Source organism: Capra hircus, chromosome 22 (genome assembly GCF_001704415.2).
Source record: "Capra hircus breed San Clemente chromosome 22, ASM170441v1, whole genome shotgun sequence".
Taxonomy (NCBI): Eukaryota; Metazoa; Chordata; class Mammalia; order Artiodactyla; family Bovidae; genus Capra; species Capra hircus.
In genome coordinates, this window is record NC_030829.1 from 47,873,135 (window position 1) to 47,887,748 (window position 14,614).

The 14,614-nt window shown below is 38.2% G+C and overlaps 1 protein-coding gene across 6 annotated transcripts in view; it reads left to right on the top strand.

Annotated features, from left to right (window-relative positions):
- The window catches only part of SFMBT1 (Scm-like with four mbt domains 1), a 114,483-nt gene that overhangs the window by 84,013 nt on the left and 15,856 nt on the right, over positions 1-14,614 (top strand). For all 6 annotated transcript variants that reach the window (XM_018038235.1, XM_018038234.1, XM_013973623.2 and 3 more), the window contains 7 exons: positions 2,054-2,142; positions 4,683-4,929; positions 5,676-5,767; positions 6,632-6,733; positions 8,044-8,194; positions 10,382-10,464; positions 14,210-14,336. In XM_018038235.1, the coding sequence (XP_017893724.1) occupies positions 2,054-2,142; positions 4,683-4,929; positions 5,676-5,767; positions 6,632-6,733; positions 8,044-8,194; positions 10,382-10,464; positions 14,210-14,336 (891 nt within the window). The remainder of the gene's footprint in view (positions 1-2,053; positions 2,143-4,682; positions 4,930-5,675; positions 5,768-6,631; positions 6,734-8,043; positions 8,195-10,381; positions 10,465-14,209; positions 14,337-14,614) is intronic.

The window sequence follows — 14,614 nt, forward strand, 5'->3', positions numbered from 1 at the left end:
TCCCTCCCCCTTTTAAAACAGGATTATTGCCTAATAATTTAACTGATTACCTTTCGTGTGTGAACTGGCAGTAAAAGGCTGTTACATGAAATGAAATGCTGAAAGAGAGGAGAAGAAAGGAGGTTATTGCTAACTTTTAACGTTGTTTGTTAAAGAGATAGAAAATAGTCTAAAATTAGAGAGGACTAGAATTGTTACATAAAGGTATTAGTATAAAGATAACCAGAAGGAAAAAAGAACCACAAACTTTTCTAAGTGCCAAAAGATAGATTTTAAAAAGAAAAAGTATATATTTAAATAAAATATATCACATAGTGAAAGACTATATATCCGTACAGGTAATTTATGTAATATTAAACAGTAAGTCAGCATTGAGGCCATATCTTTGATAATGTAAATAAATTATGTTTATAAATAAATTATATATAAATTAATGGGCTTGCTCTTCTATTAGAAGTAAACAATTCAGGTTGGCTCACAAAGTAAAACCCACTTCTGTGCTATTACAGGAAACATACGTAAATGGAGATATTCTGAAAGAATAAACAGAAAAGGATGGACAAAGATACATAGACCAGGTGCAAATAGAAAAGAAAGCAGGAGGCTCAGTCTTGATATCTGACAAAGGTGGAATTCAGATCAGAAAGCACTGTAAGAGACAAAGAAGGGTATTTTATTGTTACTTTTTTAATTGAAGTATAGTTGATTTACAATGTTGTGTTGGTTTCAAGTATTTAGCAGAGTGATTCAGTTATACATATACATATTATATAAATTCTTTTTTAGGTTCTTTTCCATATAGGTTATTGCAAGATATTGAACATAGTTCCCTGTGCTATACAGTGGATCCTCATCGTTTCTCTGTTTTGTATGTGCTAATGTATATCTGTTAATCTCAAACTCCTAATTTATCCCTCTCCCTCCCCTTTGATAACTGTAAGTTTATTTTCTATGTCTGTGAGTCTCTTTCTGTTTTGTAAATAAGTTCCTTTGTATAAATTTTTTAGATTCCATGTAAAAGTGATATCATATGATATTTGTCTTTGACTTATGTCACTTAGTATAATCTCTTGGTCCATCCATGTTGCTACAGATGGCATTATTTCATTCTTTGTTATAACTGAGTAATATTCTGTTGTGTGTGTGTGACAATATATATCACCTTTCCAAAGACTACTTTATAGTGACAGAAGGTACAGTCATTAAAAGAAACAGAGTCTGTCTACATACATCAAAGGAGTGGTCTCCAGATATTTTGTTACATGAATAAAGAAAAATTCGTATTGAATGAGGGAGGAGGAGGATGTATGAATGTGTGTGTGAATTTCATTTTTAAAAATGAAGGAATATATTTTTTAATTGAACAACGGTTGAATATCAGTAAGGAACACACCATTTTAAAAAGGAGGGCATAGGATGAAGGGGACAAAGATAAAAGCCAGATTTTCTGAATGTAACTTACTTTGTAGATTAGAATTTTGAACCATGTAAATGTTCTATATAATTTGTGAAAAAAAGTTTTAAAAAATGCAAAAGCAAATAAAGAAATCCGTATTTGGAGCTTGTGAATTAACTACCCAAAATAGAAAAACTATTTCAGTGATTTTCAAATACAGTAATTTAAATGTATGTCCCTGTGGGGAAAGTTACCTGTGGGGAAAGAAGGGAATAGGATGAAGGGAACAAGGATAAAAGGCAGTTGTTGAAACTACCGTACATGGGGATTCATTATATTATTTTCTCTACTTTTCGGTATGTTTGAAAATTTCCACAATAAAAAAATAAAGTAACTCATTTTTGGATAACATTATACTTACAGTGAGTTGGGCCCGTTCTCTTTTTTTTCTGGATACAACTCATTGAACTAACCAGGAAGTAACTCTTATCTACAGGAGTATTATTTCTAAGCTCTCAAAGAATCAATATGTTGGGCTCTTACATATTAAAATGATAAATGCACCTCTAAACCATTTTCACAGACTTAGTTTTTCTGTATTCTGTGTGGTTTACTTTCTTTGCGTTTTGTGGCTGACAGTGTGATTCCGTCATCTAGGCATCAGAGATAAAGTGTCTGACTGGGATGAGTTTCTACGGCAGACCCTGGCGGGAGCATGTAGTCCTCCTGTTCCGCTGCTAGAGGGCGTGAGTATTATTGCTTCCAGAATCAGGATGGAAAACTTCTAATCTTCCTGTTCAGGGAATCTTAAAATGGCTTGCTCATTTACCACTCTGAGTCAGATCAGCATTACTACTACAGACCCAGGGGTGTAAACTTACCCTCAGAGGTTGTAAACTGGTGGCTTGCTCAGAGCCTAGAATGTTTTTGAATTAGTTGCAAACACGTAAAACTCTATAGTTTTCCAGGTTCTTTCACGCAGCTTGGAAATGTGGCCTTTTTGAGCTCTCACTTGGAACTGAGCCAGGGTTGGCTCTTTCAGTGTGGACATGTGTAACTCCCACACCAGGTGACTTGAGAGACCCCTTTGTTTTTTCCCAGAAGACCCTGGACCACTACCTACCTGCTTTTAGCAGTTCTTTTAAAGTGTAGCTTTTGGGCTTTTTGGTGAATATAGATTTCTTATTCTTGTGAAATGAATTTATTGGTTATGATGTTTCTAAGTTACATTTTGTCTCTTTCTGTTATACCAGCAGCATTGTTTGTAGCATATGTGAAATGCAGTTTATGAAGGTTCCAATGTCTTTACATCCTTACCAACACCTGTTGTTCTGTTTTTGGCTATCGCTGTCCTATTGTGTGTAAAGTGGCTTCTCACTTTGAGTTGCATTTCCCTAATGACTAGTAATATTGAAAATCTTTCTATGTGCTTCTTTTTTGGAGACACATCTGCTCATTTTAAAATTGGGCTATTTATCTTTTTATTATTGGCTTGTAAGAGTTCCTTATAAATTCAAATTACAAGTCTAGATCAAGATATATGATTTTTAAACTATTTTATCCAGCTTTGTAGATTGTTTTTTCACTTTCTCGATATTGTTTGTAGAACAAAAGTTTATTTCAGTGTAGTCCAATTTATCTTTTTTTTGCAAATCTAAGAAGGCTTTGCTTAACTCATGGTCATAAAAGTCTGCTCCTATATTCTGAATGTTTTATAGTTTTAACTCCTATAGATCTGATTCTGTGACCCATTCACAATTCCCCCTTTAGGCTTGATTGTTGAATTTGTTTCTAGGTGGTCTTTCTACACGCAGACCTCCATTCATTGTGCTTCACGTTACTGTGCTTTACAGATACTGCAGTTTTTATAAATTGAAGCTCTGTGGCAACCCTCCTTTGAGCAAGTCTGTTGGCACTGTTTTTCCAACAGTGTTTGCTTACTTTTTGTTTCTGTATTACATTTTGGTAATTCTCACAATGCTTCAGACTTTTTCATTATTATTATATTTGTATGATCTCTGATCAGTGATCTTTGATGTAACTATTGTATTAGTTTTCTTGTTCTGTATTTTTTAATTAAAGTTTATGCATTGTTTTTTTAGACATAATGCTGTTGCATACTTTTAATAGACTATAGTACAAACTTAATTTTTATATACACCAAAAAATTAGTATGGTTCACTTTATTTCTATATTTACCTTATTGCTGTAGTCTGGAACTGAACCTGCAATATCTCAGAGGTGTGCCGGTACTCTGACACATTTAATCATGTTTAGTCAGGGTCTGGCTCACCACACAGTATCTTATGAACAAATGAATTAATCTGCTCTATAATGACTTTGATTCAGCCATTTTTATCTTCAGTTGTGAATGTGTGCCTTTATTCATGTGCTTTTGCACATATATAAATATGTAATTATCATAGAACAGTTCTTATGAGGAAAAAAATTAAGTTTGAACATTAAGAAATGATTAAATGATGATATTGAAATCAACCTTTTTTATTTCTTTTTTCTAGTTTTTAGTAGTATATCTAAAGAATGAGAATTAAACTTTTCCTTTCCTTGAGTTTATTTAAAACACTTACTGTTATTCGTAACAGCATTGTTGTGAAATGAGTAAAACATCAGAAATAACTGAAATCCCATCAGTATGTAAGTGGATAAACTACTGCCCAAGTATAATAGAGAATATCAATAAAGCAGATTAAAAGGATGAGGAAGATTTGTATGTGCTGTAATAGAAAGATAGCTATAAAATATTAAGTGCCACAAACACACTGAAAAACAATATATAGTTTTCAAAAAATACAAGAGAGAAAAAAAGATAAGACATGGATGGATGTTGACTTGGGTGTAAAAAACCTATTCTCAGAGAGTGTTTGCCAAAGCATTTATCATGTTCTTTCCTGGAGGTGGATTGTGGGCGATTTTGACTTTTGTCATGTTTGATTTTTTTTTTAAAAATGATGATCATACTTGGCTTTTACAAAGACTAAGTAATGATGATATTTTAAAAATTCTTTCTAGATGAAACTGTGTAGCATAGTCCTAGAGATAGAAATCTTTTAAAATAGTTCTATTGCTTTATAGTAAATTTTCTTTAAGGTAGATATTTTCACATCACCAGAAATAATACTATACAAACTTGTCTAATATTAGACGGTTCAGTGTCCCTGGCTTTGAATGGATAAAAATATAATAGCTAGTTTGATTTCATTTAAAACTTGACTTTTAAAAATATTATGTTACCTCTCATAAAATCATTTTGCTTTTTTACCTATAGCTCCGTAATGGGAGGAATCCTTTAGATCTCATTGCTCCAGGTTCCAGGCTGGAATGTCAAGCTTTCCAGGACTCTTTAAGTACTTGGATTGTTACTGTGGTAGACAACATTGGGGGAAGGCTGAAGCTGCGTTATGAAGGACTTGAGGGTTCTGATAATGTTGAACATTGGTTGTATTACTTGGATCCGTTTCTTCATCATGTTGGTTGGGCTGCTCAACAAGGGTACGAGCTTCAACCCCCATCAGGTGTGGAGCAATACATTTTTCTTTTAATATTGGGCGTTATTGTTTATTAATATCAGTGAGACTGAAAAATACATTATTCTGCATATTACAAAAGCCTTTGTTGATTTGCCTAATAGAAATATTGTAAATGTATATGGAATATGTAAATGCCTTTTTTTTTGGAGGGGGGAGCTTTGTTGCCTTAGTAATTTGCCACACATACTGATACACCTTTTGCCCCAGCTCTTACTGACTTCTGCCCTAAGTTATACTGACCCCTTACCAAAAGTTCTCTAAGAAAAGTTCTTAGAGAAAAAAAAAAAAGTAAGGAAGGTTCTCTAAGTAGCATTCAGATAGATATAGGAGTAGGACAGGTCTTGAGTTCAAAGCAGATTATTGATTAAAAGATATTCCAGTTTAAAAAAATAAAAAACTTAAAAACAAGATATTAAAATAGGAGTTAATGTTGAAATCACTCGCATTCATTATTACATACTGTAATTTGGATGTTGTATTATTTTGTGGACTAGAGTAATCCTTATGGTCTCATGATAGGTGTTTTTACTCAGCTACTACCCAGGTTCTGAACAGAGGACACAAGGTACTGAAGTTGGAGTTCTCTGAGTAAAGATGGTATAAGTGGGCTTGAACCCCTCCCTTTTCCCAGGGGAAAGTGACTTTTTTGTTTATGTGAATGCTTTCAGAGCAGTTATAAAATTTGTAAGTTCTTGCATCACTTAAAGAATCCTGTGTTGTTTTAACTAAAGCCATCAGACATCTGAAAAATGAAGCTGAGTGGCAAGAGATCTTGGCCAAAGTGAAAGAGGAGGAAGAGCCATTACCATCTTATTTGTTTAAGGTAAAAACAAAAATGTAGTAGATAGGGACGTCTTCTCACAGTAGAGTACAGCAATTTGAGGGAGCTGCCAAGTGTGAAATAACCCCTGGTGTCAGTGAAAGCGCTGTGATGACTGAAGGAGACGAAGAGGTTTCAAGGCTGGAGTGATGATCATCCTTCCTTTTTACCTGAAGGTAGTCTAGGTTTTCTCCCGAACGCTCTTAAAGCGTTCTGAATCTTTTCTCTTCTGCTTTTAACTACATAGCCCTGACTTGTATTAAAATAAGCTTGTTTTTTTCTGTGGATGGTCCTTGTGTTCCAAATGTAGTGAGTAGGAGTGCTTGCTCCCTTGGTTTTCTTTTTTCCTGAGTAGTTTTTTCTAGGCTGGGAAGATAATTATAGGACTAGATTATTTAACAGAAGCTGGACAGTTTCATTATTTTAATTAAGAGTAGTTTTCAGGACTTCCCTGGTGATGCAGCGGGTAAGAATCCACCTGCCAATGCAGGAGACGAGGGTTTGATCCCTGTTCTGGAAAGATCCCACATGCCGTGGAGCAGCCAGGCTTGTGCACTGCAGGCGCTGAGCCTGTGGTCTAGAGCCCAGGAGCCACAGCTAATGAGCCTGCATGTTAGAACTGCTGAGGCCTGTGTTCCTAGAGCTTATGCTCTATAACAAGAGAAGTTACCACAATGAGAAGCCCACACACCACAACAAGGAGTAGCCCCCACTCCCCGCAGCTAGAGAAAGCCTGTGTGCAGCAACAAAGACCCAGTACAACCAAAAGCAGCTAAATAAAAAATTTTTTAAATGAGCAGTATTCAGTTATGTTAGCATAAAATAAATGTGAAAATACTATATTTCCTCTTGGCCTTTGCATTTCAGGACAAGCGAGTGATCGGCACTCATTCTTTCTCTGTAAATATGAAATTAGAAGCTGTGGACCCCTGGTCTCCTTTTGGCATCTCTCCTGCTACAGTTGTTAAGGTAAAATGGAGGCAACTCTCTTGGTAAGAATTCTTGTCAGGGTGGCTGTTTTAGGAAATTGATGGTGTTTTGATCGTCAGACTCTGCTAATCCAACCCATTGTTTCTCCTAAGCTACGAGGTTAGAATTAGTTCTGTGCACGTCTTAACGTTTCTAATGTCCAGCTCTTTGTGGCACATTCCTTTTTCAGAGCTTGATTGGCCCAGTTAACCAAAGCCTGGGTACCAGAGGAGTGGGGTGCACATTCTTTGGGGGCAGTCCTAGCTGTGTCCTGTGGCAGTCCTCCATAACTAGAGGAGATCTAACCAGGAGATAGCCCATGGTGAAAAGTGGAGGCAGGCGGTTTCATCAATGTCCAACTAGGTGCCAGGCTCGTTGGGTGAACAGGTGTGTGGGAAACAGTGGATTAGTGTCACAAGATGTACAAGTAGAGTTGTTCCAGCCACAGATTCCAGATGTAGACTTTTAATCTTTCGAAAGACTAACGAAAACAAGGGTCTGGTTAGGAGTACGCACAAGAACAGGGTGGGTTGTCTGTGACGGTAACAGGCCCAGTTACTCGTTATGAGAACTGATTCATAAGGCAGAGGATTTTGTTTTAGGAGTAGAGCAGAAGCCGGTTTACTGAGAGTAGAACCAAAAGTCAAGTGCGACAAGAGGAGTGGTTACTTGGAAGCTGAATCGTCTGACCTGTTGAGATTTGAATTTTTCTTGTCTTAGAAGAGGATAATTCTTAGAACAAGAAGGGATCTTGAACGTGCAATGGGGCCAGAAAGTCCTTTCTGGAGTCTGAAGGGTAGGTAGTAAGGAGCTAGGGGAGGTTCGTGAAACCTTCTTTTTGGTATTTGAAACTAGGCTAGGATCTGATCTAATAAACTAGTGTAGTTGACTCCTCTCTAAGTCTGAACTAAACTTTGTTCACAGCTCACACACTTGGATTTAAATCTAAGCTCTGTTTCTACCTGTCTGTGTAACATGGTACAAGTTATTAACTGTTTTTTAAACTCAGTTTCCTTTTCTGCAAAATAGGGTTGATAATGGTACCTCATTAGATTGTTAGAAAGATTAAAACTGAATTAATATTACATGAAAAGCATTTGATTAAAACAATGCCTGACATAAAGATAAGATTTATTGAGTGCTTAGTAATAGTATTAAAACAGACTTAATGTTACTATTAATGTGGCTACAAACTGTTGTAACATCTTTATTAGCTACACCAAAGAAATGGCATATGTGTATGTGCACATGTATGTGTATATGTACACAAAAAACATTTATCTATTTTGTGTGTTAAATCATACATACAGGTTTTTGATGAGAAGTATTTTCTGGTGGAAATGGATGATTTGCGACTGGAGAATCGTGCGCAGCGATCCTTCGTGTGTCACACCGATAGCCCTGGTATTTTCCCTGTGCAGTGGAGTCTGAAGAATGGTTTACACATCAGCCCCCCTCCTGGTGTGTATTCATTCTTTTCTTATTTGTTTGCTTGGGAATGAGATTTATGAGATAAATGAGATTTATCAGGTGGCTTTACCCGGATCTTTTGTCGTCCCCGTCCTCATACCTAGTCCAGTCCTTAGTGGTTTGGGGGCACAAGACAAGTATAAACAAAGACCTAGATTCCAGTTTCTGCATATTTAAATGTTACAAATTAAGCTTGTGCTGCTGTGCTGTGCTTAGTCGTTCAGTTGTGTCCGACTCTTTGCAAGCCCATGGACTGTAGCCCCTCAGGCTCCTCTGTCCATGGGATTTCCCAGGCAAGAGTACTGGAGTGGGTTGTTTACTCCAGGGGATCTTCCTGACCCAGGGTTCGAGCCCATGTCCCTTGCTTGCCAAGGAGATTCTTTACCACTGAGCCACCTGGGAAGCCCATAAATTAAGCTTGAAATCTGGGAAAGTATGTCCTACTACTTCGATAAATATCTTCATGACAACCTGGGATTCCATGCAGCCTCCATCTGTGTCTGTTGGGAGGCAGTAGGGCTGAGGGTAGGATGCAATGAGCATTGGGAGCTGCCTTACAAGAAGCAGCCTGAGAGCCAGAGTGAGGAGGTGCATTGATGACTGTTCAGTTTCTGGACCTCCTCTTAAAGGGAGATGCTTTGGACTTCAGAGGGAGGTTTTTGGTCAAGAGTAGAACTCAGGCTATAGGTAGGAAAGTAGCAGTTCATTTTCCTCATGTTTGCAGCTTTGCAAAATTTAATCTTTGACCCTTTAATTAAGGCTACTAAATAGGACTTATTTGAGCTGAAATTAAAAAAAATTTTTAATTTAGAGTATCTGGAAGTATATGTTTATCTGATTTTTATATCAGCAAGTCAGATTATTTGACTGGCGATATATGTATACTTTATTGGCAAGTCCTTGGTAAAATGTATCTTTGCTTTCTAAATGGTGACTGCTGGAACACTGGACTGGGAGTGTTCTTTTCTGTTCACAAGAGTCACAGACTCTGAACCTTTGTCTTCCGTTCAGCCTTCATTGATCCAACAGACATTTGTGGAATGTTTGTGTTGAGCCAGGCCTTGGACTTGTCACTGGAGAAACAAGAGTGAGAATGACAGTTCCTGCAGTGAGCAGATAGGGGAAACCGGTAGCAGAAGCCCCCTGGTTCTCCGTCATCAGTGACCAGACAGTGGGGGTGCCTGCCTGGTGAGGAGGGAAGGGGTGGGGTACACACCTTCAGGAGCAAGTTCTTTGCATGAATGCTCTGAACACCCACCCCAGGTTCCTTATCCTGTCTGCTGTCTTTCTGTGAGAAGATAAAACATTTTTATTAAAGATACCAGAGCTCTCAGTATTTTTATAGACAATGCAGCTGTCTTTATAAATAGAAGGAAAGTAGTGGATTCTGAATTCAAAATGGCAGGTGATTTACTGTCAGGAATTGAAGTGGAGGCAGAGAAAACATGGTGCCAGTCTGACTTGGGAAGAGGAGGTGGCTGCACGTCGTAGGCTGGCACAGTCTTGGGTAGCCTGCTCTGTGCCTGTGGGCACTGAACTCTGAGGAGCGCAGACCCAGCGGGCAGCAAGGCTCCGTCAGCCCCTGGCACAGAGACAGTGCCGTCAGGCTGTTGGGTTAGAGGGGCTTCTGCCAAGAACCCTGTAGACTGAAGCGAGGAATTAAGCTCAGCTTTTTTTGTGAAATGAATTCATGACTCAGGTTATGAGAACATCGAGATTTTGTAAAAAATGAAACTGTTGAGAGTATTAGTAGTAGCTAAGACATGTTTTAGGAAGTAGCTTTATGAAAGAAGTCTTGATTTAACTGGTGCTGTAGGTTGTTTGCTTTCTCTTTTCCTTTACCGCCTAAGTCATAATAGAAGGATAATGAGACGAATTATTAGCACAGATCAAATTCAGTCATAACTATTTTAAAATCTTTTGTTAAACTGTCAACAACTAATCATAAAATACTGCTCAAATAAATGCTTGATTTGAAGTGTGAAAGTTAAAAATTCTATCCAGAGTTGCTCTATTTTACAAAAATCAACAATACTTTAGATTTGATAGGGTGTTTTTTCCCTAAAATGATCAAGTCCTCAATTTGCCGAAATTCGAGGTTGTGGGTGGGTACCAGCAGAGAGGTGAAGCCAGGCGAGCACATGAAGTGTGAGTCATTGCTCTTTTGTCCCTGCCTAGGTTACCAGGGCCAGGACTTTGACTGGGCCGACTACCTCAAACAGTGTGGTGCTGAAGCTGCTCCCCAGAGGTGCTTCCCTCCGGTGAGAATCCCATGCCCGCAGGGCCACTGCTCCGGGGCTGCGGGGGACTGCTGCCTTCCTGCGCTGTAGTGATGTTTACTCTGAAGCCAGTTCTCTCATGCAACCCAGAAAAGCCTCTTGTTGCTTGTAATAAAGTGGTCCAAGGAAAAGTTCATTTACTGTAGAAGTTAATGTTAATTTAATTAGCTTAACAGTTTTAGTGGTTTATTTTTTTATTAGCTGAAATTATATGAATTTAAAATTTTAGTTTATGATTAGTTTTGATAATCCATTAAATATGAAAATATGTTGAAATATTAAGGGGTGAAAATTGTTAAACTTACTTATGGTTAACAAGGCCAAATAACAGTGAAAAGCTTAGGACATAAAACAATGATTTCTTACTCTATCTGACTTTCCATGGCTTCCCTTCCCAGAAGTATTTACTTCCTATTTTTCTCACTGTTATTCTCATATTTATAGTTCTTTATTTGTAATACACTGCTGTCTTTTGAGTTAATTTTAGATGTGTCTCTTGATTCTGTATTATGATAAATGAGTAATCTGGCTCTTTTACTGCTTTTCTCCTCTGTCTGTCCTGTTTCTTCTTCCTATTAGGGAATTTTTGGTTAAGTCTGAATTTGAGTATTTATGTTGCCATGGACATTTAAGTGTCATTCACAGATTGTTGTTGTTCAGTCACCTGCATAGACTGCGGCATCCCAGGCTTCACTGTCCTTTGCCATCCCGGAGTATGCTGAAATTCCTGTCCATTGAGTTGGTGATGCTATCTAATTGTCTCATCCTCTGCCACCCTCTTCTCCTTTTGCCTCAAATCTTTCCCACCTGATGAGTAGTGCATTATTTTATGATTGCTTTCTCTTTTAATTTGTCCTCAAGTTAATAACTGCCTTGTTTTTCATAGCTTTATTTTCTTTGTTTCTTTGTTATAAAACTACCTTTTCCCATACCACTCAGTAGATTCTCAAAACTGTTTGCACATCAGGAAATCTGTCATTTTTAATTTTTTTTAAGAGACACCCCTCTTAACAACCCCTTTCTAGACAGGTTACTCCCTTGGCTTGCTATGTGGTTTTAATTCTGGAAACTGCTCTTCTCTGTGTCCCAAGGAATTGCCTCTCCCCTTTTTTTTGGACTTGAAATTCCTGTTTTATATATCTTGTGCCTCCTTTTTTTTGGTTTACTGTCTTGTTTTGATGGAGTCTGTCTTTCAAAAGCTGTCTGAAATGAGATGCAAGAGATATAAATTCTAGTAGACATTTTGTGTTTGAAAATATCTTCACTCAGCTAACTTGACTCAACATTTGGCTCAGTGTGGAATTTTAGGCTGAAAGTTATTTCATTGTAGAATTTTGAAAGCATCAATTGTTTTCTGCCTTCAGTTCAGTTCAGTTCAGTCGCTTAGTCGTGTCCGACTCTGTGACCCCGTGGACTGCAGCACCCCAGGCTTCCATGTCCATCACCAACTCCTGGAGCCTACTCAAACTCATATCCATTGAGTCGGTGATGCCATTCAACAATCTCATCCTCTGTTGTCCCCTTCTCTTCCTGCCTTCAATCTTTCCCAGCATCAGGGTCTTTTCAGATGAATCAGTTCTTCGCATCAGGTGGCCAGTGTATTGGAGTTTCAGCATCAGTCCTTCCAATGAATATTCAGGACTGACTTCCTTCAGAATGGACTGGTTGGATCTCCTTGCAGTCCAAGGGACTCACAGGAGTCTCCTCCAACACCACAGTTCAAAAGCATCATTACTTCGGCACTCAGCTTTCTTTGTTTATAGTCCAACTCTCACATCCATACATGACTACTGGAAGAAACACAGCTTTGACTAAACAGACCTTTGTTGGAAAAGTAATGTCTCTGCTTTTTAATATGCTGTCTAGGTTGGTCATAACTTTCCTTCCAAGGAGCAAGCATCTTTTAATTTCATGGCTGTAGTCACCATCTGCAGTCTTTTTGGAGCCCCCCAAAATAAAGTCTGTCACTGTTTCCATTTATTTGCCATGAAGTGATGGGACCAGATGCCATGATCTTAGTTTTCTGAATGTTGAGCTTTGAGCTTTAAGCTAACGTTTTCACTCTCCTCTTTCACTTTCATCAAGAGGCTCTTTAGTTCTTCTTCACTTTCTGCCATAAGGGTGGTGTCATCTGCATATCTGAGGTTATTGATATTTCTCCTGGCAATCTTGATTGCAGCTTTTGCTTCATCCAGTCCAGCATTTCTTGTGATGTACTCTGCATGTAAGTTAAATAAGTTTTCTACCTTATGGTGTTGATATTGAGAAGTTAAAAGACATTTTATTCTTGATCTCTCATATATGACCTGTCTTTTTCTCTGTTCCTGGAAGACTATAGAATCTCTTTTGTCACTATATTTCAGTGTGAAACCATGGCTTGGCCCATCTTCACCCATGTGCTGGTGCGTGGAGAGTGGATTCTCTCTGGACCTTTGCCTCTCTGTGCTGGGAAGCTGTCTTAAATCTCTTCTTTGATTCCTTTTCTCTCTCTCTTTTCTCCTTCTGAAATTCCTCATTTTATTGGTCATCTGGATCAGGCCCCTAATCCCCCATACCGCCTGCCCCCTCCCCAGTACCTTTCCTACTTCTTAGGATTTTTCTTCCTTGCTTTCTGGAAGATTTCCTAAACTTTATGTTTCAGCGCTTGAGTTTTTAATTTTTGTTATCACATTTAAAAAAAGTTTATTTTTGGCTGTGCTAGGAGGGCTGCATGGGCTTGTCTCCAGATGCAGTAAGTGGGGGCTGCTCTCTGTTGCATGCACAAGTTTCTCATTGTGGTGACTTCTCTTGTTGCAGGGCAGATGCGCTCAACAGTTGCAGCTCTCAGATTCTAGAGCACAGGCTTAATAGTTGTGGTGTATGGGCTTAGTTGCTCCTCAGTGTGTGGGATTTTCCCAGACCAGAGATCAAACCTGTGTCTCCTGCATTAGCAGGTGGATTCTTTATCACTGAGCCACTAGGGAAGCTCTGATATCACATTTTTAAATTTTATTTATTTTTTATTTTTTTACATTTTAAAATTTTAAAACCTATTTCTGATCTCTGAATTTGTTTTTAATAATATGCTATTCTTATTTTAAAGATGTGGTAATGTTTCTTATCTTTCAGAGGATGTTAATTACTCCTGCTTTTTTTGTGATTATTCTTCTTGCATAATCTGGCTTCTCTAAGTTGCTTATTTTACCTGTTTTTGTCTCTAGCTTTCTTATCTTTAGATACCTGTTAATTCCTCGGTAGGATTTGCTTGATTATTTTTAAGAAATTGGGACTAAAAGAAAAGGCTGATTGGAAGCTCTGAGCATGTAGGTAGCACTTGTCCATCATGAACTACCCAGTTGGGAAGGATCTGGCTGGCCATTTATTGGAGAAACCTAAATCCATATCTTTATGTGTTCCTTCTTGTGCTTGTCATATGAACACAAGAAGTCTCTTTCAGTCCATTGTGTGGCAGGTAGAGGCAGAGGCTGGGCCTCCTGGCTTTCCATATGGTAATCCCTGTTTTGGACAGCATGCACACCCTCAACAGTTCCTGTGTCCTCCTGCCCAGGGATCTGATGTTTTACTGCCTAGAGGATAAGTCTCATCTTCTATAGGGAGGGGAAGGGACAGTTATCCTGGGCTGTGGAGTAGAGGAAGTTACTCTGGGATTAAATGTTACTTGGAAAGATCTCTCAGATGAGCACATGAGTGAATACTGAGTATGTTATTTGATGAATTTATTTTCTAGTCAATTTCTGAGCATGAATTTAAGGAGAACATGAAGCTTGAGGCAGTGAACCCTCTTCTCCCCGAAGAAGTGTGTGTTGCCACCATTACTGCAGTGAGAGGCTCCTACCTGTGGCTCCAGCTGGAGGGTAAGTATCAGCTCCCCAGAGAAGCCTTCCTCTGAACACTGTTCTTTGCCTTCCTGTTTACCCCTGTAATGTGACTTGTTCAACTTAATTGATTAACTGAATAAGGTTCTTGTTCAGAGACTTAAGACTCTAAAAAGTTGTCTTCCTGTCCTTGACCTTCAAATTTTAGGAAATGAACATGAATAAAAGCCTTCACTTATATGGTCCTCTGTTTTCTTGAAGGGAAAAATATAGATTAAATAACATATTTTAATGTGAATGAAATATATGAGCTTGAG